The sequence below is a fragment of the Neoarius graeffei genome, chromosome 24 (assembly GCF_027579695.1).
Source record: "Neoarius graeffei isolate fNeoGra1 chromosome 24, fNeoGra1.pri, whole genome shotgun sequence".
In the NCBI taxonomy this organism is placed as follows: Eukaryota; Metazoa; Chordata; class Actinopteri; order Siluriformes; family Ariidae; genus Neoarius; species Neoarius graeffei.
Window position 1 is genome coordinate 8,625,551 of NC_083592.1, and position 23,499 is coordinate 8,649,049.

A 23,499-nucleotide genomic window follows, 5' to 3' on the forward strand; every position below is an offset into this window, starting at 1 on the left:
CAGCACCGCCCCCCTTCCCTGACAGCAACCATTTATCTACAGGGTCCTTTTACCCCACCACAGGGTGGAGATCATTATCATTTCAGACCACGTCACTTTTTACACCGTCCTTGGTGAGACTGGGCAGCATTAAAAACGCTGTTCCATGAGCAAATGGAGCGCTGTTTATTTCACTGCTTCATACATGTCGAAAAAACCTGTATAATGAACCTCCAAAATCCTTATTTCCCGTATAAAATCCTTATAAGATCCAAAGAAAATTTGAATGATAATTAACAATTATATATCCCAGTAAATTTTATTCAATATTAATAACAATAAAGCTTCAGAATAAATGTACTCCATGGCAACTTTTTTTCGCGCTCAGCACCAAAGCTTCACGAGGTTGCACGTCACAGCAAGTGTCTGTTGATGTTACACTGCAGTAGGCAGGTCAGTGTGTCTGCATTCAGGTTCTTTCTGCTCTGTGTCTATCTCCCTGACTTGAGAGAAACCTGTCTCACAGTCAGCATTACTGTGGGGTAAACAGAGCACTGCCCCCATTACTCTCCTCATCTGAGGGAAAATTATAATCAACAATGCATATCATAATTCGTTTATTTCATAATTGTCCACATGTGGAGAATCAATTACAGACACGTTTTGTTATCCCGCATGATATTTTTCCTCTGTTGCCAATTATAAATGTTAAATGTAATGCATTTGGCAGCTGAGGCAAAATTCTGCCTTCTTATAGTTCTCTCTCTGTGAAGCTCATTGAGATAACATCAGGTCTATGGAGCGGAACACTGTGGATTCTTTAGTCGAGGTGCTGGTGACTGGCTGCATGGATGGAATGCGGAAATGTGCACAAACCTGTCTGTCTGGTGCTGATGCTGCTTGTGTGTAAGCGCTGACTGTGGCCTCACTGTGTCATATCTTACGCTTAGTGCATTTATGGAGGCTAGCCTGTGAACCTTATATCTCTATTCCATGAGCTGAATATCTCACTTTGTTTTTAACACAAAATGGTAGTATAACAGTCGTGGAGTGGCTACTGAGCATGTGTGTGTGTGTGTGTGTGTGTGTGTGTGTGTGTGTGTGTGTGTGTGTGTGTGTTGGCAGTGTGACAGTAGAAATGAGAAGGACACTCAGAGAGCTCAGACCTCCATCAAGGCCAAATGTCATAACATGAGGGACAAATAAACTGAATTCATCAAGCTGCCCTGTGATTCAGATCCACTCTGAAATGTAACAGGTTCCTCTTTGGCCCCTGCGACACCTTTCCACCAAGTTTCATGAAAATCAGACTGGTAGTTTTTTTTCCATAATCCTGTTTAGAGACAAACACACAAACTGAAAACACAACCTCCTTGGTAACACATTAAGGGGAAACCCTCAATTTCAGAGCAGAGAGAAAAACCTCACTGAAAAGTCAAACAGCTCAAAAGAAAATCTTTGGCGCCCCTGATAAACACCTTCAGTACCTTATTACACTTCTTTATTCCCCGGAGTGAGCTGTGTAATTTACACTCTGTCACTACTGACACATATACAGCTTTCAATGAGTTGATATTTTACATTTCTAAACTCACCTGCTGATGAAGGATGAACAGAAAACAGGAGAAAAAGCAGAACTTCTGGAACTGTCGAGCTCCATCTTACAGTCCCAACATTTCCCAGCAAAGAGGCAAAATAAACAAAAATAAACAATTTCATAACTAAACTTGAGTAAAGTCCTGTCTATAGGCGGTAACACACTGGAAAGAAGGCAGTGTGTTAGATCTTTAGACTGTCGGTAAAACTACCACTGCATATCTGCTGCCGATCTACTTTCATTATCTTTCTGCTCTGAGCAGAAATTTCAAAATAAAGCTGAACACCACACTACGCACATTAATTAACCAATTTCAGGTCTCTGTTTAAAAAAAACCCACACAACAATTACAGTCGAAGTATAGCTGACCATCTGAAATATTTTTACTAGGTTGTGAAAATTGATCATATGGATATTTTTCCTGATAGAAACACTTTAGAAAACACATATCTGAGACAGTAGGGGAAGCCTACGTAATGGTTAGAGAAACAGCTTTGGGACCAAAAGGTTGCTGGTTCAATTCCCTGGACCAGCAGGACTGGCTTAAGTGCCCTTGAGCAAGGCACCTAACCCCCAACTGCTCCAGCAAGAGTGGTGGCATACCTTGTGTCTGATTAGCCAAAGAAAAACCAATGATGCAGATTATCAGTTCGGGCATTGAACCCGACCGACTGATATCTGAGACAGATTACAGTATTTCAACCCTCTGTAAAAGACAACACTTGTCTCAGTACAGTGACCATGAAACCTTTAATTTATGAAAATGGATTCTGTTAAGTATTTCCAATATTTTTTACATTATTCATGTAGAGAGGATGGGTGTGGCTTTACTTTCACATCACTGAGACTGACTTCTTTCAGTCCGGTATGAAAGAAAAGACTTGTCTCATTATTCATGTGGAATAAATACAATAAATGTCCATCAGGTGAAAAGCTAGTCCTTGTGTGTTTTATAGATCACACACTCAAACAGTGTGTCCAAAGCTCCTGTTGTCCTTGCAGTGTACAGTGTATTGCAAAAGTATTCATCCCCCTTGATGTTTGTCCTGTTTTGTCACATTACAAGCTGGAATTAAAATGGATTTTTGGGGGGTTAGCACCATTTAATTTACACAACATGCCGACCACTTTAAAGGTACAAATTGTTGTTTTATTGTGACACAAACAATAATTAAGAATGAAAAACAGAAATGTGGAGTGTGCATAGGTATTCACCCCCCAAGTCAATATTTTGTAGAGCCACCTTTTGCTGCAATTACAGCTGCAAGTGTCTTGGGGTATGTCTCTACTCGCTTAGCACATCTAGCCACTGGGATTTTTGTCCATTCCTCAAGGCAAAACTGCTCCAACTGCTTCAAGTTAGATGGGTTGCGTTGTGTACAGCAATCTTCAAGTTATGCCACAGATTCTCAATTGGATTGAGGTCTGGGCTTTGATAAGGCCATTCCAAGACATTTAAATGTTTCCCTTTAAACCACTCCAGTGTAGCTTTAGCAGTATGTTGAGGGTCATTGTCCTGCTGGAACGTGAACCTTCGTCCCAGTCTCAAACCTCTGGCTGACTCAAACAGGTTTTCCTCCAGAATTGCCCTGTATTTAGTGCCATCCATCTTTCCTTCAGTCCTGACCAGCTTTCCTGTCCCTGCAGATGAAAAATATCTCCACAGCATGATGCTGCTGCCACCATGTTTCACTGTAGGAATGGTGTTCTCAGGGTGTTGAGTTCGTGCCACACATGGCATTTCCCATGATGGCCAAAAAGTTCAATTTTAGTCTCATCTGACCAGAGAATCTTCTTCCCTTATTAATGCCCTCCTTGCCCGGTCTGTGAGTTTTGGTGGGCAGCCTTTTCTTGTCAGGTTTGTTGTGGTGCCATATTCTTTCCATTTTGCTACAATGGATTTAATGGTGCTCCGTGGGATATTCAAAGTTTGGGGTATTTTTTATGACCCAACCCTGATCTATACTTCTCCACAACATTGTCTCTGACCTGTTTGGAGGCTCTTTGGTTTTCATGTTGCTTGCTTTGTAGTGTTGCAGAGTCAGGGTCTTTCCAGAACAGGTTGATTTATACAGACATCATGTGACAGATCATGTGACATTTTGATTGTACACAGGTGGATCTTAATCAACTAATTATTTTATTTATGAAGTGAATTGGTTGGACCAGCTCTTATTTAGGGGTTTCATATGAAAGGGGGTGAATATCCTGCACATATTGGTGTGGAGGGAAATGTGCTGGCAGACAGATATGCAAAAGGAGCAACAAGAAAAATAGAAATAAATATGGATGTAAAATATAGTAAGGCTGAGGTTAACATTAAAAAATCATTGCTGACAGTAAAATGTGTGGAGCTGTGAATCAGGATTCAAGTCAAGACAAGTCAAGTCAAGTAACTTTATTCATACCCGAAGGTAAACTTGTTTTGCAGTGAAGTGTCAGCTTTCTCTTCCACACATGCCAAACAACACTTAAAACATCTAACATAAAACACAGCGTGATAAACATACAACATAAAAAATTATTTAAAAAAACATGTGACATAAAACGCAACATTAAAACATAAAAACATCAACACATAAAACCCCACATAAAGCTAGGACTTATTAAAAAGGCTTATGGCAGCAGGAACAAAACTGTTTTTATAACACTCAGTGGTACATTGTGGTACTTTATATCTACGTCCTGACGGGAGAGGCTGGAACTCACAATGTAGTGGGTGAAAAGTGTCCTTTAAAATTGATCCAGATATCCTCTGTACCTGTCTGGAGTACAGTGATTCTGGATTTAACTGCATCTCTCTCGTCAGCTTACTGTACCACTTCACTATTTGGTTCAGGCACCTCTTATTTTTAGACGACAGATTTCCAAACCAAGATGCCAAGCAGAAAGATAAAACTGATTCAATAAAAGCATGATCAAACAGGGTCAGCAGTGTTTTGTCAATGTGAAATGATGACAGTTTCCTGAGGTAAAACAGACACTGGCTCCCCTTTTTATATCCAGCTTCACAGTTTGCCTCAAAAGTCATTTTACTATCAATGACTATGCCAAGATACTTATGTTTCAATACATTCTACTTTCTGACCCTTTATAAAAGTAAGTTCCTGTGCCTGGGGGAGTTTCCTAAAATCAATTAACATGTCTTTGGTTTTTAATATGTTCATCTGCAGAAAGGATTCGTCACACCACTGAACAAAGTCCTGAATGACTGGACCATGGCAGGTTTCATTGTCCTTCAGCAGACTGACAATGATGGAGTCATCTGCATACAACCCTGATTCCAAAAAAGTTGGGACAAAGTACAAATTGTAAATAAAAACGGAATGCAATAATTTACAAATCTCAAAAACTGATATTGTATTCACAATAGAACATAGACAACATATCAAATGTCGAAAGTGAGACATTTTGAAATTTCATGCCAAATATTGGCTCATTTGAAATTTCATGACAGCAACACATCTCAAAAAAGTTGGGACAGGAGCAATAAGAGGTTGGAAAAGTTAAAGGTACAAAAAAGGAACAGCTGGAGGACCAAATTGCAACTCATTAGGTCAATTGGCAATAGGTCATTAACATGACTGGGTATAAAAAGAGCATCTTGGAGTGGCAGCAGCTCTCAGAAGTGAAGATGGGAAGAGGATCACCAATCCCCCTAATTCTGTGCCCACAAATAGTGGAGCAATATCAGAAAGGAGTTCGACAGTGTAAAATTGCAAAGAGTTTGAACATATCATCATCTACAGTGCATAATATCATCAAAAGATTCAGAGAATCTGGAAGAATCTCTGTGCGCAAGGGTCAAGGCCGGAAAACCAGACTGGGTGCCCGTGATCTTCGGGCCCTTAGACGGCACTGCATCACATGCAGGCATGCTTCTGTATTGGAAATCACAAAATGGGCTCAGGAATATTTCCAGAGAACATTATCTGTGAACACAATTCACTGTGCCATCCGCCGTTGCCAGCTAAAACTCTATAGTTCAAAGAAGAAGCCGTATCTAAACATGATCCAGAAGCGCAGACATCTTCTCTGGGCCAAGGCTCATTTAAAATGGACTGTGGCAAAGTGGAAAACTGTTCTGTGGTCAGAAGAATCAAAATTTGAAGTTCTTTATGGAAATCAGGGACGCCGTGTCATTCGGACTAAAGAGGAGAAGGACGACCCAAGTTGTTATCAGCGCTCAGTTCAGAAGCCTGCATCTCTGATGGTATGGGGTTGCATTAGTGCGTGTGGCATGGGCAGCTTACACATCTGGAAAGACACCATCAATGCTGAAAGGTATATCCAGGTTCTAGAGCAACATATGCTCCCATCCAGACAACGTCTCTTTCAGGGAAGACCTTGCATTTTCCAACATGACAATGCCAAACTACATACTGCATCAATTACAGCATCATGGCTGTGTAGAAGAAGGGTCCGGGTACTGAACTGGCCAGCCTGCAGTCCAGATCTTTCACCCATAGAAAACTTTTGGCGCATCATAAAACGGAAGATACGACAAAAAAAGACCTAAGACAGTTGAGCAACTAGAATCCTACATTAGACAAGAATGGGTTAACATTCCTATCCCTAAACTTGAGCAACTTGTCTCCTCAGTCCCCAGACGTTTACAGACTGTTGTAAAGAGAAAAGGGGATGTCTCACAGTGGTAAACATGGCCTTGTCCCAACTTTTTTGAGATGTGTTGTTGTCATGAAATTTAAAATCACCTAATTTTTCTCTTTAAATGATAAATTTTCTCAGTTTAAACATTTGATATGTCATCTATGTTCTATTCTGAATAAAATCTGGAATTTTGAAACTTCCACATCATTGCATTCCGTTTTTATTTACAATTTGTACTTTGTCCCAACTTTTTTGGAATCAGGGTTGTACTTTAAAATGTATCTGCCATCTCTGCTGCTATGACACATATTTGTGTAAACAATGAACAGGAGACGTGACAGAACGCATCCTTGTGGGGAGCCAGGGGAGGAACAGACCCGATCAGACAGAGTACCGTTCCCTCTCACTCTCTGTGTTCTATTTGTTAAGAAATCTAAAATCCAGCCCACAAGATTAAAACTTAGATTAAATTGTTCTAAAAGCCTCTCTGTTAAAATGTGGGGTTGGATGGTATTTAAAGGAGATGAAAAATCAATGAATAAAAGCCTTGCATGTGTTCCCTTTCCCTCAAGATGTTTAAGAAGCAGGTTCATTAAAGTGACTGTGGCATCCTCAACTCCTCAAAATGGTCTATAAGCAAACTGCAAAGGATCCAGGTCACTCTTTGTCTTCTTTATGATTTCAGACCTCATAAATGGTTATAAGTCAGCTATAGAGGGCTACCGCATGACGTCACCGCGCCGGGAGATTTTGTTAGGCGCCATATTGGAAGACCAAGTACATGCACTCACAATATAAAACAAAGTACGAGTGAGAGTAAAGTGACACGATGGCTGATAATTCTGGTTATGTGAGTACATTACCAGCTGCAGAAAGGGCACAGTATGTTGAGAAACTGGCTGTGATTGATGGGTTTGACCCATATGATAAGACTCGCGGCAAGGGAGAATGGAAACATAAGGAGGACCGGACACCATTTCTGCCATCTGTTTGCTACCCAGACATTGTAAACTATTTGTTGTTTACACCCAGTGCCTACACTGCTGATGACTTGAAAGCCTACAAAGGGCTACAGGCTTACAATTATGTTGTTAGTGGCTTGGTTCGTGATATTACAGCTGTTATTAAGAATAACCTACACATAGTTATGGCCAAGGTAATCTTGTTGATATATATCTTTTAATAATATATCTTTTCAGTTGAAAAATTAATACTTTTTGTTACTATTAAGGTATCCATAATTTAGATTAATTTATCCAAATTATACATATGTATTTATGATATATGCCTACACAACAACTATGCTTTATTTATAGAATAGGAGGGAGAGCAATTAAGCCCCAAACCATCCTAAATTATTATTATTATTATTATTATTATTATTATTATTATTATTATTATTAAATTGTAGAAGTCTGGGAGGCTTGCTCCTCATACAGTTATCAACTTGGAGCCAATTTAGCATGTTTTAAATCTGAATTTCTTGCGTTTGCTTACCTCAAAGTGTCCACAGATCATGCACAGACTTATCCATTATATCCACAGTTTTTTGCCAAGTCTCACACAGGTTTCTTTCAAGTCTACTGTTGGGCCAATAAATCATAAATAAAACAGCTCAGATTTGTTTGTTTAAGTCGTTTGCCACTCCACTTTATTCTCGTGGGTTCACATACCGCTGCCGTTATTTCCCCCTAATCACGAGTTTGTTGGTCTTCCAAAATGGCGCAGGGTCTGTTTACTTCCGTTTCCGGGTGACATCAGTGAAAGGGGTCTATAAAAAGGAACTCGCACAGCACTTCAAGTGGGCAAATGCTGGACCTCTCCAGATTTAACCGATCGATCTCCAAACAGATGTGGCCCTGAAAGAGCAATTTGGCGGAACTGACCCTGCCACTTCCTGGTTCCAAAACTTCCCTGGTTCTCAGAGACAGCTGTCCCAGGTCTGAGGAAATATATTACATGGACATCTCACAGCACTGTGTTGAATATTAATACAATGAGATGGGAGCATTTAAGCAGATCTCATCTCATTATCTCTAGCCGCTTTATCCTGTTCTACAGGGTCGCAGGCAAGCTGGAGCCTATCCCAGCTGACTACGGGCGAAAGGCGGGGTACACCCTGGACAAGTCGCCAGGTCATCACAGGGCCGACACATAGACACAGACAACCATTCACACTCACATTCACACCTATGGTCAATTTAGAGTCACCAGTTAACATAACCTGCATGTCTTTGGACTGTGGGGGAAACCGGAGCACCCGGAGGAAACCCACGCGGACACGGGGAGAACATGCAAACTCCGCAGAGAAAGGCCCTCACTGGCTACGGGGCTCGAACCTGGACCTTCTTGCTGTGAGGCGACAGCGCTAACCACTACACCACTGTGCCGCCCCATTTAAGCAGACGTCCATGTAATAGATAGATGCTGTGTAGATGAAAGATAATTATGGCAATGTGCTATGTACAGGTCCATCCATCCATCCATCCATCCATCCATCCATCCATCCATCCATCCATTATCTGTAGCCGCTTATCCTGTACAGGGTCGCTGGAAAGCTGGAGCCTATCCCAGCTGACTATGGGTGAGAGGCAGGGTACACCCTGGACAAGTCACCAGCAGGGCTAATACATAGAGACAAACATCCATTCACACTCACACCTATGGTCAATTTAGAGCCACCATTAGCCTAACCTGCATGTCTTTGGGGGAAACCAGAGCACACCCATGCAGAGAACATGCAAACTCCACACAGAAAGGCCCCCACCAGCCACTGGGCTCAAACCCAGGACATTCTCACTGTGAGGCAACAGTGCTAACCACTACACCACCGTGCCACCCCCTCTGGAGAAAATTTCCTCAAGAAAAAGTCCTGAACATCATATATATATATATATATATATATATATATATATATATATATATATATATATTCATTTTTCGTTATTTTATTATTAATTTATTATTATTTTATCATTTTATCAAGATTTGCGAGGGTTTTTTATTTTATTATCTATATTTTAGTGTTTATGCACAGTCAGTGGATTTAAGTGACTACACATTTCACTGCATATTGTACTGTGTATAATTTGTAGCCGTGTGACAAGTAAAACTTGGTTTCATTTTGTTTCATTTTTTTGTTCTTTTTTTCGTTTTTACTTTCCACTCGCCTCACTAAGGCTATTTATTTGTGCATTACGTTTATATTTGGAAAAATTTGGAAGAAAATGAAGCGCTAGTTGTAGTCACGTGACGCTGCTCGCCTGGGCAGGAATCTTGGTGGCTTCCATCTTATTATTTCCCAACTTTCTTAGCCCCGCCCCCTGGCCAGTTTCATCACACACAGTATTAATCCGGTGGGGATGCAAGAGTTCCCTTCAACTAAAATGTTTTTCATTTTCTTGTTGTTCGGTTCGTTTGGACCATCGGCAGGTGAGTTGTAGAGTTTTCTAAACTTCACTGTGAGTTCTGTTCAGGTATCAGTGTGAGGAGCGAATAAGGCGCTGAGGTGTGTTGAGGGGGCGTGGCAGCTTCACTCCAGACCTGCTGCTAACAGACATGTACAATATGGGTTAATTTCTACACATCAATGTTCTGCCACTTTACATTATTTTTTGCATGTACAATACATTTGTACAATGTTCCATTTTAAAATATTTTTTTATGTGCCTGTATTTTATTTGGTGTCTACACTTTTATTCTCTCTCTCTCTCTCAGATTCTGGTGAACATTTAAAAAAAAATTAAGTTCCAGCTGGTCAAGGTGGGGGTACACATGTTTTTGTTTACTGCAATATACAAATGGATCCTCAATTCTTGGAAGGTTGGTGTCTCCCAAGTAACGTTCCACTTCTGTTGTTGAATCAACAGAGGCATTTGAGCTTCTTCTGCTCTGATTCACTGTGCTGTCCAGCAAATGCCACACGTCATCTAAGGAATGTATATAAAATACTTGCATGGTTAAAATACTTCACATTACTTTTTTAAAATATTTTTAGTCATATGACAACACAAATGAACAGAAGCCTTTAATTCTTACTACAGCTGTTTGCACCCCCAAGTGTTTCAGAGGAGGCTGGCAGCTGGATTAAGGGCTCGCTGGATCTAGCACATTCAGCAGTTTTAATTATATTTGCACACACTACTTTCAGTTACTTTACTGCTTCATGCATCTTGTTTTGGCTGAGGAACCCCAGTGGTTTTAAACCTCGGCTCCAGCATGGTTGCCATTGTCATCACACTAAGTAACTCCATTGGAGGCAGAGTTTCCCTTCTACATTGTACCAGGTTGTCACTCATCTGCTTTGCTACATTATTTTTTTTTAATTCTCTCTGACACATGCAGTATAAAGTGCTGTAGCATTTTTAGCAAAGGTATGACGTTTTGAAGCAGCTATCCAAGGAGAAAAGGGTGGTTCCACGGTAGGCTGGTGGATTGGGGCCAGAACATGTAAACTATCTCTAATAGCCTCATATTCATGGGCGTTAACTGGAGAAATGTCTGCCTTTAAAGATGTCAGGGCTGCTCCAACTGGTTTTCTGTCCTTAATGTGTTCCAGCATGTATCTGCTTAAAAAGTTATCTTGAGGCTACGTTTACATTAGACCGTATCTGTCTCGTTTTCTTCGCGGACGCACTGTCCGTTTACATTAATCCCCCTGGAAAAGCCAGGAAACGGGAATCCGCCAGCGTCCACGTATTCAATCCAGATCGTGTCAGCTCCGGTGCTGTGTAAACATTCAGAATACGCGAATACGCTGTGCTGAGCTCTAGCTGGCGTCTCATTGGACAACATCACTGTGACATCCACCTTCCTGATTCGCTGGCGTTGGTCATGTGACGCGACTGCTGAAAAACGGCGCGGACTTCCGCCTTGTATCACCTTTCATTAAAGAGTATAAAAGTATGAAAATACTGCAAATACTGATGCAAATACTGCCCATTGTGTAGTTATGATTGTCTTTAGGCTTGCCATCCTTCCACTTGCAAGTGGTAAGTGATGTGCGCTGGGATCACACACACAGCGGCTCAGTCCCGAATCGTGGCTTGTTCACTTCACTCGCGCGCTGTGTGAGCTGCGCAGGGCCGGAGTGCGCACCCTCCAGAGGGCACTCGCTGTTCAGGGCGGAGTGATCTGGAGCGCAGGATGCCTGCGGAGCCGAGCGTATCCGCGTATTGGTGTTGCTGTGTGCACGGCTAACGGTTTTAGTGTAAACGCGAATCGTTTTAAGAACATTAATCTGATGATCCGCTGATTCGACATAATGTAAACGTAGCCTTAGACTCTGCCTCTACATGTGTTTCTGTACCTGGCACAGTCTCTCTCTCATCATAGTACTTGTCCAGGAAAAAAAAAATTCTGACTTTGGTACGTATGTCATCTAAGGAATGTATATAAAATACATTAATGTATATACTCGTAAATGTCATTAAGGGCTGGGACATGGTCAAATGACTTTTGCACTATTAAAGCTACACTGCTTTTCAGATTTTTCAAGTGTAGGTCATAAGAATTTTCCGACACCCAGTTATTTTTGTTTAGTGGACTGAAAGCTACTGAATTCGAATCACAGGCTTCCAATTTTATTCGTCATATTACAATGACCAAATTTCAGAGGGATTTAAATTTCACCGATTTTATGAAATCGAAAGGCCGTCTCGCTTTAAATTGTGCGCGTGATGCAAACAGCATGTCTCGCAGGCAATGCCTTGCAACAAGGTGTTGTATTTGGTGTAGCATCATTGAGGCACTTCACCTTTTCTTTTATGTCCCATTCCTCCATCAGTTTTATTTTTGCCAGAGCCATATTTTCTACTGTGTGACTGTTTGGAAAATGTTCTGCTCCAAGCAAAATTGTTCCAAGTCTGTCACTGTTATCGATAAAGTGGCAGGTTACTGTAAGGTAAGCCTCCATATTCATGGATGTCTATATCTCCGAGGTGAGGCTGACTGCCTCTGCATTCTGCAGTGTTGCTCAGGCTTTTTCCTTGGCTTCTTGATATTTTTCGTCTCCCATGGCCTTTAATGCCTAATGATGTGGAAATAGATTGTTAAATATTTATATTAATTACTTTTTACTAATGCATTAACTACTTTACTAAATACACATTTTCCAAGTAGGAAGAACATAAGTAGGCTCCAGCATGCGCACGAGCTCCCTAAAGCCCACGTCTTCCACCACTGACTATGGCTGGGTGTTGTTAATAAACATATTAACCAAGGCCTCATCTATCATTGTTTTTCTGGAATCTATAACACAAAGATGATATCTTTCAGTTAAACATAGTTTGATTTTGATGACCCAACTGAAACAGAAAAAAGATTCTGACTTTCACTTGTGCCTGGTCTGTTGGCAGGCTGATCATTCTCATGAAAAGCTCTATAATGCCTTAGCATTGATGACATATTCTTGTTATACATTAGTTCTTTCTGGCACAGTGAGCACTTCACCTTAAACCATGGATATGTAATATGAATATAATTGTGCATGATGATAAAATCTTGTTCTAATAAAATATGACAGTCACAATTTACAGCTACAAACCTTATTCGGAGGAACCATTTCAAAATGTTCCCACATATGTGAATATTTCCTCGTGTGCAGGCTCCATTTTGGAATAAAGGCAAGAAATGAAATAAAGACAAAAATTTACAAAAAAGTGTGTGTGTGTGTGAGTATTACCACTACGACAATTAGTATACTAATATTATTTGATAACACCATCACTCCTACTTAATCATACAAATTGCAAATGTTGTATAATATTCATCAAAGTTTTTTAAAAATTCTCTACAATATTCTTTCTAACCAAACAACCCACAAAGTGCGGGCTCAGGATGAAACTCTGACTTGAACCAAACAAACCGAGGCCTCGTTTGTCATCAGTCATGTAATTTTCTTCTGAACGATACACGTCTCAAAGCAGGGCTTCATCTGGCACGCCCCCTTATACTCGAGACGTGCTTCAGAGCCTCAGTTTCAGACAGCCCATCACTAGTTCTCAGTAACAGGCGGTAATAATCAGCTCTACAGTGGGTGGGGTCCATGAGAGTTTTATTGGATGCTTTGTCCGTGTGAGTTATAAAGCCACATCAGAGTGTCCTGGATCTGGAAGGAAGTGAATTTGTGTCCCGGGTCTGACCACCGCATGGTGTCCTGCTCTAATAAGGTTTTACACTGGGAGTGAATTAATAAGAATGAACCATCAATAGTTTTGGCACACATTTCATTGTATACCTGCCAAAGGGTTCAGTGAACGTTGGGTCCAAATAAATCCACAGTGGCTCCTGTTCTGTTCTCAGTGTGCGAGCTGCTGAGATGTTCTCCAGTGTGCTATCAGTGTCTGCTGAATAAGGTAGAAGTGGCCCTTACCACAGGCCTCATCATCAGGAGGACTATGAGGTGGAGGAGTCACTCGGTCAGGGTCATGGAATAAAGTTTACATGGGAAAACATTCACTGAATTCTGTACGAGTTACACAGGAATCATTTAAGAATTTGGAAAGAGCAGAGCAGAACTTAAACCACTGTGTTTTGCTCTTTTGCAGCTAATCATATATTACAGTACAAGACTACCATCGGTCCAGAAGGTTGTTTTACAACTGCTGAGCTGGATGGAGAGCAGTTTATACACTTTGACAGAGAGATAATCCCAAAGACCAAGTGGATAAAGAAGATCTATGCTGATAAACCAGATTACCGGAAGAGTGAAAAAGAATTGCTGCAGCGTGAACATGAGGACCTCAAACATCATCTGAATCGACTAATGGAACTCTCTAATCATACTAGAGGTGAGAATGAACACACGGAGTGGTAAAGAGAGGTGCTCTGTGCACTATGCAACCTCTGATTGAAGCCCCTAACTGTGCCGTAATTGTATTTTAACTCATTTACTGAATGAATAATTGTAAATGACCGCATGGTAACATTTGAAAACTATGTAAGAGACACTTTGTCTCATGCTGTCAGAGAAAAATGCTAATCAATAGGGTGGTATGGTGAAAAGGATGTTGGTTATTTTTCTATAATGGCATGTCCTGAATTTATTTATATATATATATACAGTGCTAGTCAAAAGTTTGGAAACACCTTCAAATTCAATGTTTTTTCTTTATTTTAATTAACTAAAAGACAATTCATGTCTTAAAGTAATGACTGGCTGTTATTTCTCTTTACTTAATTGAGTGGTTCTTGACATAATATGGATTACTACAGTTGTTGAACAGGGCTATTTACTGTATTTTTATTATTTACTCTTCACTGGTTGATGGTGTCAAATGCATTAAGAAGGCAAGAAATTCCATTTTTGACAAGACACACCTGTTAATTGAGAAGCATTCCAGGTGACTACCTCATGAAGCTGGTTCAGATAATGCCAATAGTGTGCAAAGCTGTTATCAAGGTAAATAGTGATGACTTTGAAGAATCTAAAAGATGAAACGTTTTTTTAACACTTTTTTTGTTTACCATATAATTCCTTATGTTCCCTATGTTATTTCATAGTTTTGATGAGTTCAGTATTGTTCTACAACCCTGATTCCAAAAAAGTTGGGACAAAGTACAAATTGTAAATAAAAACGGAATGCAATGATGTGGAAGTTTCAAAATTCCATATTTTATTCAGAATAGAACATAGATGACATATCAAATGTTTAAACTGAGAAAATGCATCATTTAAAGAGAAAAATTAGGTGATTTTAAATTTCATGACAACAACACATCTCAAAAAAGTTGGGACAAGGCCATGTTTACCACTGTGAGACATCCCCTTTTCTCTTTACAACAGTCTGTAAACATCTGGGGACTGAGGAGACAAGTTGCTCAAGTTTGGGGATAGGAATGTTAACCCATTCTTGTCTAATGTAGGATTCTAGTTGCTCAACTGTCTTAGGTCTTTTTTGTCGTTTCTTCCGTTTTATGATGCGCCAAAAGTTTTCTATGGGTGAAAGATATGGACTGCAGGCTGGCCAGTTCAGTACCCGGACCCTTCTTCTACGCAGCCATGATTCTGTAATTGATGCAGTATGTGGTTTGGCATTGTCATATTGGAAAATGCAAGGTCTTCACTGAAAGAGACGTCGTCTGGATGGGAGCATATGTTGCTCTAGAACCTGGATATACCTTTCAGCATTGATGGTGTCTTTCCAGATGTGTAAGCTGCCCATGCCACACGCACTAATGCAACCCCATACCATCAGAGATGCAGGCTTCTGAACTGAGCGCTGATAACAGCTTGGGTCGTCCTTCTCCTCTTTAGTCTGAATGACACAGCGTCCCTGATTTCCATAAAGAACTTCAAATTTTGATTCGTCTGACCACAGAACAGTTTTCCACTTTGCCACAGTCCATTTTAAATGAGCCTTGGCCCAGAGAAGACGTCTGCGCTTCTGGATCGTGTTTAGATACGGCGGCTTCTTTGAACTATAGAGTTTTAGCTGGCAACGGCGGATGGCACGGTGAATTGTGTTCACAGATAATGTTCTCTGGAAATATTCCTGAGCCCATTTTGTGATTTCCAATACAGAATCATGCCTGTATGTTATGCAGTGCCGTCTAAGGGCCCGAAGATCACGGGCACCCAGTATGGTTTTCCGGCCTTGACCCTTGCGCACAGAGATTCTTCCAGATTCTCTGAATCTTTTGATGATATTATGCACTGTAGATGATATGTTCAAACTCTTTGCAATTTTACACTGTCGAACTCCTTTCTGATATTGCTCCACTATTTGTCGGCGCAGAATTAGGGGGATTGGTGATCCTCTTCCCATCTTTACTTCTGAGAGCCGCTGCCACTCCAAGATGCTCTTTTTATACCCAGTCATATTAATGACCTATTGCCAATTGACCTAATGAGTTGCAATTTGGTCCTCCAGCTGTTCCTTTTTTGTACCTTTAACTTTTCCAGCCTCTTATTGCCCCTGTCCCAACTTTTTTGAAATGTGTTGCTGTCATGAAATTTCAAATGAGCCAATATTTGGTATGAAATTTCAAAATGTCTCACTTTCGACCAGGGGCGCCCCCATGTGGTGGCTAGGGGTGGCTGCAGCCACCCCCAGATTACTCTGAGCCACCCTTTTAGCCACCACAAGGAGGCGCATTGGATTTCTGTAGAGCTAGGAAATATATTTTAAATCACAACACTAAGTTAATGATGTGAAAAGTTTTTTTAACACAAAAGCCAAAACAATAATAATATACAATAGTAAGAATAAGAAACAGAGCACAATGGGGTCCCTTCGCCCCATCTAAAAGTAGATGCAGCAGCGTTGCTCCATTCACCTCCCCCCCTCCCGTCGATGTTTGGAGCTGTGGAAAGTCATTTTGGAAACTGATGGCATGGAAGCAGGAAAACTACAACGAATACAACGATTCAACGAATTCTGAAGACGACTTGTGTAGGTATGTATGGTATACAGTGTTTGTAGTGTTTAGGCAGTACAATTTTTAGTGGAAATACATGGATATACTTTATACATGTGCATACTGAATGTGTGAGTCGTTTGCATGCTCTCTGAAGTTAGCATGCTAAGCGGAAAAGTTAGCATAGCTAACTAACCACTTTGCTGAATTGCTGTCAATCTAGTACAGAGGATGAAACGAAAACGAGATATTGCACATTTTTTCGGCAAGAGTGGAACTACTACTGGGGAGAAAAGTGATATTCATGAGGAGCAGAACCCAGATGTAGAAGTACGCAGTGAGGATGAGTCCAGGGTGAGAAGTTCTCTGAGAACAGGGACAGAAGGTGCACACGATGAATCAACGATTCCTGGGCCTGCAGGTAACGTTCTGCTACTGAATTGGATGTGTCTGTTAAGATAGCACCAGCAGTAATCCATTGGCCTTGATGTTGTGCTGCATTAAGTGTTTCAAAATAACTTGTTCACTGAACAAGTTAACTATTCTGAAATTAGTAACAAAAATTGGGTTGGATGTATACATCTTCCTTGTATTAGGTCATATTGATTTTAGTTGTGATGCTTCAACCAGATGTTAATAGAATCCACAACACAGGGCTTTGAATATGAGGGCAAATGGTTGTATCCTGTGCACTAAGTTGGAATTCGTAGAAATTAGAAAAGGCTATTGAAAATTGATTATGAGTGGCACAAATGGAAATTGTTCACAAGAGCTTAAAATTGATGCTAGTAGTAATGTAATGATGAGTATATTATTTTACCTTGTCATTACTTATTTGTTTTCAGATGTAGATTGGTGTTTACTCTTCCTGAGTAAAGATTATTTTTCTGTCTTTTTCATTAAATAAATAATAGTAATTTTCTCTCTTTTGTGGTTTATTGTAGACATATCCCAGTCAAGAGCAGAGGGACCCAATCAGCCACAACTGAAATTCTTCCCTCGGACCCTTCTAGGCAGCCAGAGAAGGAGCTTCATGAAAGAGTGGTACGCTGTCCATAAATGGCTGGAGTACTCCCAAAGTAAAGATGCTGCCTTCTGTTACGCCTGTCGGCATTTCAGCCTTCCCTCTGCAAGAGTTCTATTATAATAATATATAAATATGTTATAAGTTAATATAATTAAAGTGTGATTGCAATAATAGTGTTTAAATATATAAATAAAGTATATCAATAAATAGTTTTTTATTTATTTATTTATTTTTTTGGTCGGTTATGCCACCCCAAGAATTTGCCTAGCCCCCACTAGCCACCCTCAGAATTTTTTTCTGCTGGCGCCACTGCTTTCGACATTTGATATGTTGTCTATGTTCTATTGTGAATACAATATCAGTTTTTGAGATTCGTAAATTATTGCATTCCTTTTTTATTTACAGTTTGTACTTTGTCCCAACTTTTTTGGAATCGGGGTTGTACAATGTAGGGAAAAAATTTTTTTAAATAAAAACATCGAATTTGAAGGTGTTTCCAAACTTTTGACTGGTACTGTGTATATATATTTTACACCACAATAATTTGCCAATGATTGCAATTTTTAGTTTCTTAATATGCAACTCATTATACTTATTTTCATTTATGGCTGCATTCAGTGTTGAGCCCTGGGACATCAGTGTTTTGACATTTCAGCTCACGGAGCTCTAAAGCCTAAACTCGGCTCAACGAGAATGCGTGGTTTTTTTTTTTTTTACAGTGGCCAAACACAGATATAACCTTGTTGTTGAAAAAAATCTAAAATTGCTTAATCTCAGTAATTGAATTAATAAATTCTAGTAATAAACTCAGCACAGAAATATTTTGAACCTTGTGAGACCACATAATAAATAAACTCATTTTCTTATTTCATTTTCCTGAATGTATTCTTTAAGATCCCCTCCTAGAACTGCCACCTTATTGTGGTGGAGGGGTTTGTGTGCTTGAATGATCCTAGGAGCTATGTTGTCGGGGGCATTATGCCCCTGTTAGGGTTTCCCAAGGCAGACAGGTCCTAGGTGACAGGCCAGACCAAGAGCAGTTCACCAAAAACCCCCTATGGAGAAAAAATCCAGGACCGTGACGTCGCCCGGTAGGACGCAGCCGGGGCCCCACCCTGGAGCCAGGCCCGGGGTTGGGGCTCGTATGCGAGCGCTTGGTGGCCGGGCCTTTGCCCATGGGGCCCGGCCGGGCTCAGCCCGAAGAGGTGACGTGGGCCCGACCTCCTGTGGGTTCACCACCCACAGAGGTAGCGGTAGGGGTTTGGTGCAGTGTGGATTGGGTGGCAGTCGAAGGCAGGGGCCTCGACGACCTGATCCCCGGACACAGCGGCTGGCTGTTGGGACATGGAATGTCACTTCGCTGGGGGGGAAGGAGCCTGAGCTTGTGCGGGAGGTTGAGAGGTACCGGCTAGAGATAGTCAGGCTCACCTCCACGCACAGCTTGGGCTCTGGAACCCAGCTCCTCGAGAGGGGCTGGACTTTCCACTTCTCTGGAGTCGCCCGTGGTGAGCGGCGGCGGGCTGGTGTGGGCTTGCTTATAGCTCCCCAGCTCAGCCGCCATGTGTTGGAGTTTACCCCAGTGAATGAGAGGGTCGCCTCTCTGCGCCTTCGGATTGGGGAGAGGGCTCTTGCTGTTGTTTGTGCCTACGGGCCAAATAGCAGTATAGAGTATCCGGCCTTCTTGGAGTCCCTGGGAGAGGTACTGAGGGGTGCTCAGACTGGGGACTCCATTGTGCTACTGGGGGACTTCAATGCTCACGTAGGCGACGACAGTGACACCTGGAGGGGCGTGGTTGGGAGGAACGGCCTCCCCGATCTGAACCCGAGTGGTGTTTTGTTATTGGACTTCTGTGCTAGTCACGGTTTGTCCATAACGAACACCATGTTCGAGCATAGGGGTGTCCATAAGTGCACGTGGCACCAGGACACCTTAGGTCGGAGGTCGATGATCGACTTTGTAGTCGTTTCATCTGATCTCCGGCCCTATGTCTTGGACACTCGGGTGAAGAGAGGGGCTGAGCTGTCAACTGATCACCACCTGGTGGTGAGTTGGATCCGCTGGCGGAGGAGGAAGCTGGACAGACCTGGCAGGCCCAAACGTATGGTGAGGGTCTGCTGGGAACGTCTGGCCGAGCACTCTGTTGGGGAGGTCTTTAACTCCCACCTCCGGGAGAGCTTTTCCCAGCTTCCGAGGGAGGCGGGGGACATTGAGTCTGAGTGGACCATGTTCTCTACCTCCATTGTGGATGCAGCTGTTCGGAGCTGTGGCCGCAAGGTCTCCGGTGCCTGTCGTGGCGGCAATCCCCGAACCCCGTGGTGGACACCGGAAGTAAGGGATGCCGTCAAGCTGAAGAAGGAGTCCTATTGGGCCATGTTGACCTCCGGGACTCCTGAGGCAGCTGACGGGTATCGGCAGGCCAGGCGTGCTGCAGCTCGGGCAGTTGCGGAGGCAAAAACTCGGAACTGGGAGGAGTTCGGGGAGGCCATGGAGAAGGACTATCGGTCGGCCTCGAAGAAATTCTGGCAAACCGACCGGCGCCTCAGGAGGGGGAAGCAGTACTCTGCCAACACTGTTTACAGTGCGGGTGGGGAGCTGTTGACCTCGACTGGGGACATTGTCGGGCGGTGGAAGGAATACTTTGAGGATCTCCTCAATCCCACCATCATGTCTTCCACTGAGGAGACTGAGGCTGATGACTCAGAGGTGGACTCGTCCATTACCCAAGCCAAAGTCACTGAGGTGGTTTGCAAGCTCCTCGGTGGCAAGGCACATCCCAGCCGCTTCACACTCGACTGCAAACCGGCATTGCCGGCAGTAAGTCAGACCTGTTCCCAGTGCATGTTGGACTCCGGCAGGGCTGCCCTTTGTCACTGGTTCTGTTCATAATTTTTATGGACAGAATTTCTAGGCGCAGCCAGGGGCCGGAAGGAATCCTGTTTGGGAACCACAGGATTTCATCTCTGCTTTTTGCGGATGATGTTGTCCTGTTGGCTTCTTCAAACCAGGACCTTCAGCATGCACTGGGGCGGTTTGCAGTCGAGTGTGAAGCGGCTGGGATGAGAATCAGCACCTCCAAGTCCGAGGCCATGGTTCGAGCAACCCTCGAGCCACAACCCTCGAGCACCCTATGAAGGGTATAGAGCTGGTCCAGTGTTCCACGACCAGGACGAAAACCGCATTGTTCCTCCTGGATCCGAGGTTCGACTATTGGTCGAATTCTCCTCTCCAGTACCCTGGAGTAAACTTTCCCTGGGAGGCTGAGAAGTGTGATTCCCCTATAATTGGAGCACACTCTCCGGTCCCCTTTCTTAAAAAGAGGGACCACCACCCCAGTCTGCCACTCCAGAGGCACTGTCCCCGACCGCCACGCGATGTTGCAGAGGCGTGTCAACCAAGACAGCCCCACAACATCCAGAGACTTGAGATACTCAGGGCGGATCTCATCCACCCCCGGTGCCATGGTGGGCAATTATTTTTTCCGTGGGGCCACATGAGAAACAGAAAGTTTTGTGGAGGGCCGGACCAAAAGGCTGAACTAAATTCTGCATAATATTAATTGTATTTCTTTTTATAAAGCAGTAAATAACATTGTTTTTACAAGCTGCTAAGACTGGTAAGAGTATGGAAAAAACGAGGTTGCCTTACAAAAAATGTAATTTATTCAATCAAATTTCCCAAAACAATGGTTAACAAAATGTGAACGCTTGTACCTTTTTTTTTTCAGTCACATTCACCCCAAAACACAATAAAGACATCACAATATTGTCTTTCTACTCCAAATATCAAGCAAGATACAGTCCATGTTTTGTTGAAAGCCCTGCATTCGGCATCTACCTTTCTTCTTTTTGCAGACATTTTGGGGGCTAAAGTCTTCTTGTGATCTGCTCCCAACAACATCGATTCGGTGTAGGTATCAGATCTACAGATCGGCTCGGGCTCCGGCACCTGCTGGTGACGTCACACTATGTGACTGGCTGGACTGTTTGAAGGATGACGTACAAGTTTGTGGTTGGTCTGGACAAATTACGGAAGTAGTTATCACGGGATTAGGTTTCGTGGGATTTCATGTCATGTTCATGTCGCGCGCATTGCGTTTTTGTTGAACACAACTTCAAAATAAAAGCAATGCATATTCAGTCCATGCATGAGGTAAAATTAGAAAATACATTTATTTTGTAATTTCTAATTAACCTTATGCGGGCCGATCAGAATGAACCAAAGGGCCGGATGCGGCCCGCAGGCCGTAAAATGTCCAGGTCTGGTATAACATTTAACAATATTAAAATACATGAAGCCACATGATCACACTGTATAATCACAGCCTAAAAGATCGATCTATAAATTTTCCATATTGATCTCGAATTGGATTAATTTTAAAACACAATTAGCAAAATTCTGATACTTTTTGCACACCTCTCGTGTTCGCTATGTAGGTGCAATACATACATGTCAACCCCTCACGGCTCTCATCTGTACTCCCTGGTAAAGAAATCCATAATTTCCATACCAAATCCATAGTAATATTTCATGCATAATAAAAATGTATCAGATCTTACCTAATATACGCACTGGTTTATTTCTGTACATCCATATGTACTGTTAACACTCAATTAAACAACAGTCAGTGTTTTCTTAACCCTATATCAGTTCAACAAAATTTAGTGTCTCTTCTCACATAATCCAATAATTTGGGGTTCACTTGGCACATTGTTCAGCAATGTTCCTGATTGCGTTTGTGTGAAGAAATTAATTGACGGCTGTCTCTTTTTCTGGTTTGCATTCTTCACATGCATTTGAGATTTCATCTGTTCCCTCACGTTGTAAATTCCAGAGGCAAACACTTTCACGTCTCTACAACAAATTGTGCAGTTGACATATTCAGCACCCATTTTGGAAGCGATAATTATTCCATTGAATGTTTCTGTCCATTCAGGAAGAAAGTGACCTCCAGTTTTAGATGTTTTGAGTTTTCTCTTCGGTGGTGCCGACCTCTTGACCTGTCTATTGTTACGCTACATGTGCTGTTACTTCCCACTCGGTGTGCAGGAAAATCACAATTGCGCATGCTCAGACATTCGGAATGGCTTGTTGGTACTAGCGGAAGTACCGGTTGAGTAATTCTAAATGTAGAAAATGGCAGCTCCCATGCATTTTCGTATTTCATGACGATTTTTTTGATGGTAATAAATCAAAATAATTTTAAGATGAAAATGTAGAAAAATCCATAGTTGAATACCACTATGCCTGTACCATTTTTAAAATGCCAAAATCCGTAGGGAATACGGGAAATCCGTAGGGGTTGACATGTATGCAATAGGCTTATCAAATCAGTCTCATATAAAAAGGAATCGGTCTCATAAATTCATTAATCATTAATTCAAGTGTCTAATAGTTTATCGCTAAACTGTTAAAATCACTGGAATAACTTGGTGGTGATGTTGCTATAGTTTAGTGAGTATTGTAGCTCTGATGTAATACATTTAAATGAGTACACCCCCTTTGAAAAGTAACATTTTAAACAATATCTCAATGAACACAAACAATTTCCAAAATGTTGACAAGACAAAGTTTAATATAACATCTGTTTAACTTATAACGGGAAAAAGTAAGGTTAGTAATAAAACTTAGATTACACATTTCAGTTTTACTCAAATTAGGCTGGTGCAAAAATGAGTACACCCCACAACAAAAACTACTACATCTAGTACTTTGGATGGCCTCCATGATTTTTAATGACAACACCAAGTCTTCTAGGCATGGAATGAACAAGTTGGCGACATTCTTGCAACATCAATCTTTTTCCATTCTTCAACAATGACCTCTTTTAGTGACTGGATGCTGGATGGAGAGTGATGCTCAACTTGTCTCTTCAGAATTCCCCATAGGTGTTCGATTGGGTTCAGATCAGGAGACATACTTGGCCAC

General features: G+C 41.8%; 2 protein-coding genes across 5 annotated transcripts in view; one reads left to right on the plus strand and one right to left on the minus strand.

Moving 5' to 3' along the window:
• Window positions 1–1,813, minus strand: part of LOC132872877 (popy class I histocompatibility antigen, alpha chain E-like) — a 31,427-nt gene extending 29,614 nt beyond the window's left edge. For both annotated transcript variants that reach the window (XM_060907992.1, XM_060907989.1), the window contains exon 1: window positions 1,575–1,813. In XM_060907992.1, the coding sequence (XP_060763975.1) occupies window positions 1,575–1,698 (124 nt within the window). In that variant the 5' untranslated portion in view covers window positions 1,699–1,813. The remainder of the gene's footprint in view (window positions 1–1,574) is intronic.
• Window positions 1,814–9,514: 7,701 nt separating this feature from the next.
• Window positions 9,515–23,499, plus strand: part of LOC132872884 (uncharacterized) — a 36,579-nt gene continuing 22,594 nt past the window's right edge. For 2 of the 3 annotated variants that reach the window (XR_009651503.1, XM_060908001.1), the window contains exons 1-2: window positions 9,515–9,619; window positions 13,735–13,977. Coding sequence is in view for 2 of the 3 variants with exons in the window: in XM_060908001.1 (XP_060763984.1) it covers window positions 9,550–9,619; window positions 13,735–13,977 (313 nt within the window). In the remaining variant the exon portion in view is untranslated. Of the gene's footprint in view, window positions 9,620–9,904; window positions 10,010–13,734; window positions 13,978–23,499 lie in introns of all 3 variants that reach the window. The other variant, XM_060908002.1, reaches the window with a different exon arrangement.